This window comes from Sphaeroforma arctica, assembly GCF_001186125.1.
Source record: "Sphaeroforma arctica JP610 unplaced genomic scaffold supercont1.4406, whole genome shotgun sequence".
In the NCBI taxonomy this organism is placed as follows: Eukaryota; class Ichthyosporea; order Ichthyophonida; genus Sphaeroforma; species Sphaeroforma arctica.
Genome location: NW_014036152.1, coordinates 1 through 2,509, shown reverse-complemented (window position 1 = coordinate 2,509; position 2,509 = coordinate 1). Strand labels below are relative to the sequence as shown.

Sequence of the window (2,509 nt, the reverse complement as noted above, 5' to 3'; positions counted from 1 at the left end):
CACACACAACATATATATATATATATATACAAATATATATATATATATATTTATATCTATTTCAGCAGAAATGTGCTTCTATAATGCCTAATGTACAAATTGGTTTTATGGTTTTAAGGTTTTAAGAGTTTAGGGTTTCAGGGTGAACTAAAAATCTCGTGTCGAAGGGATGTGAAACATAAATTGGGACAGACAATATGTGCCCCCAGTATCTGGGCCGAGAAATAAATTCGTTGATACCCCCATGTGGTCTGCTAATGGGGCGCGCAGAATGACAAGGTTGGGGTAATAAGCCGCCGAAGGGTGCCGGGAGAGGGAATACACAGTACTGTATTATCTACACTATGATTAGTTATCCAGCACTTACCCATGGACATTTAGATAAAGATACAAACATCTATGCGAATTTACACATGTATGCCGATCATGGTTGGGTTGTGTATCTATCTCAGTGCGGATTGTGGTGCACATGTATATCGTGGCCAATACATACCACTAGCTCTGTATCGTACATTCGTACATACCGCTAGCTCTGTATCGTACATTCGGATCTTCTTCGCCACAACGTCCACCTGCCGCAGCATTTCATCGATTCTTTGCTGTAACTCCACTGTCACTTGCTCAGACTGCATGATGGTCACCACTTGTGCCTGTGTTTGTATGATACGAGAGGATTAACGGGATACTCTAAGTACGGTGGTACATGTAAAGGACTGCATGATTGTCACCCCTTGTGCCTGTGTTTGTATGATAGGAGAGGATTGACGGGACACTCTAAGTACGGTGGTACATGCAAAGGCCGGTTGTAAAGCATTCATGAACTAACTCGTGATTTCTACAGATACATAGATATCTTGCGATTCGCATTTTATCGGTATCTGCGAGTACAAGCTGAACAACACACAATTTGTATACTACAAATGACATACGTGTATAGAATGCTCGGGTAAAACACATACATAGTTCTACACATATATATCTTTAATCTGGCATCTATGTACATCCCACTATATCTGTATAGAGAAATGTCGATGTACCTACATCCACACTTGCTTACCCTCTCAATGGTATCGAGATCCTTTGACAAGCTCGCCGTGTAAGCCACTCCGTTTTGGAACCACCTCGAATTCTCGCCAATAATTTGTCGTAAGTATCTCGCCTCTCGCGCACTCACCTCTTCGTACGCTTCCAGTGCAGCGGGGTTCACATTATCTGTTGGAATTCAGTGCGGGGTGTTGCTAATTAATTACATTTGCATTTTAAAAGTACTAATGAATTCCACTTACATTTTGATTTCTGTATGCAGCAGATCTGGGGACCCACCCCCGGCCATCCAACACATGCGTCTCAAAAGAATATACAAATCACACACACACACGGCTTGCAGCAAAAAATAAGTAGACAGGTGTTGAAAACAGTCAAAGTATGCGCCCAGACACGATGTACCAGAAGGTCCGAATAGTAAATAGAATGGACAGGAACATGCCGCATGTAGGTAACATAGCGGCAATGCAGTCACAGACACACCACCCTGTGCGGCATTGGGTATGCTAAGATCCGTTGCCACGTGGAGCATTAAACATTGCTCCAGGAACTAAGAGGCTCTTTAGTGTGGACATGCATACTAAATTACTAACATCAAGTGCTTTGCTCATACTTTTTGATGCGTACGCTATTTGTATTCGGTTGCCAACCTGGTGGTTACATAGTATGCATGTCGTTGTGAATGCTAGTGGTATAGTATGCATGTTATTGTGAATGCTAGTGGGATAGTATGGTTGTTGTTATGTGTGCGTGTGTAAAATACACTTCCAGTCTTAAGCGTGGCATACCGTCGTCTATGCTGACAGTCGCTAAACTGCGGATGTGCAGTGCTTCGAAGGCCACATTCTGAGGCAAACCAGACTCAGCAGCCTGCAGGTACGAATACACCACAGAAACAGAATGAGATAGGACCAGTCGGAGACAATCACATAAACAAAGAAGTGCTGAGGGATTGCATTCTGGGTGAGTAATCAATTCATGAATGGCTCCGTAGCCTGTAGGTACAAATATAGCACAGATTTTTTTTATAGATAAGACTAGTCGGAAACAAACACAGAAACTAACCAATCCACTGAACTAAAGATTTTTGCATGACTTGGCAGTATCTAGGGACAAGCAGAGAGATCAATATGTAACAGACAGGTGTGTCGACAAAGTAGTCGGTTGAGAAATTGCTATTCATGACCAGGTAAATATATCCCGCATATATTTATCATATTAATGCTACAAGACTGTAGTATAGTGGATATTTTTTGCACATGTAAAAAGTCATACCATGGCGCTCTCGAGCACTAATTGGCAAAACGAGAAGAAAGCGCGGAGATGAGATGACAACTGGTATGGTATGGTCATACAATCGTAAAATTGTATCTGCGAGTGAATCTTATATATTCCCGGAGCGATAGTAGTAGTAACTGCACACGTATGTGAAAGTGAATAACCAACAAACATGTAATGTATATAT

General features: G+C 41.8%; 1 protein-coding gene across 1 annotated transcript; it reads right to left on the bottom strand.

Annotated features, from left to right (window-relative positions):
* Positions 1–1,057: 1,057 nt before the first annotated feature.
* SARC_14289 (hypothetical protein) lies at positions 1,058–1,916 on the bottom strand (the record flags this gene model as incomplete). Its single annotated transcript, XM_014291580.1, has 2 exons — positions 1,058–1,212; positions 1,833–1,916. Coding segments are annotated over 2 exons (239 nt in total), but the record flags the coding sequence as incomplete, so codon positions are not given.
* Positions 1,917–2,509: the final 593 nt, after the last annotated feature.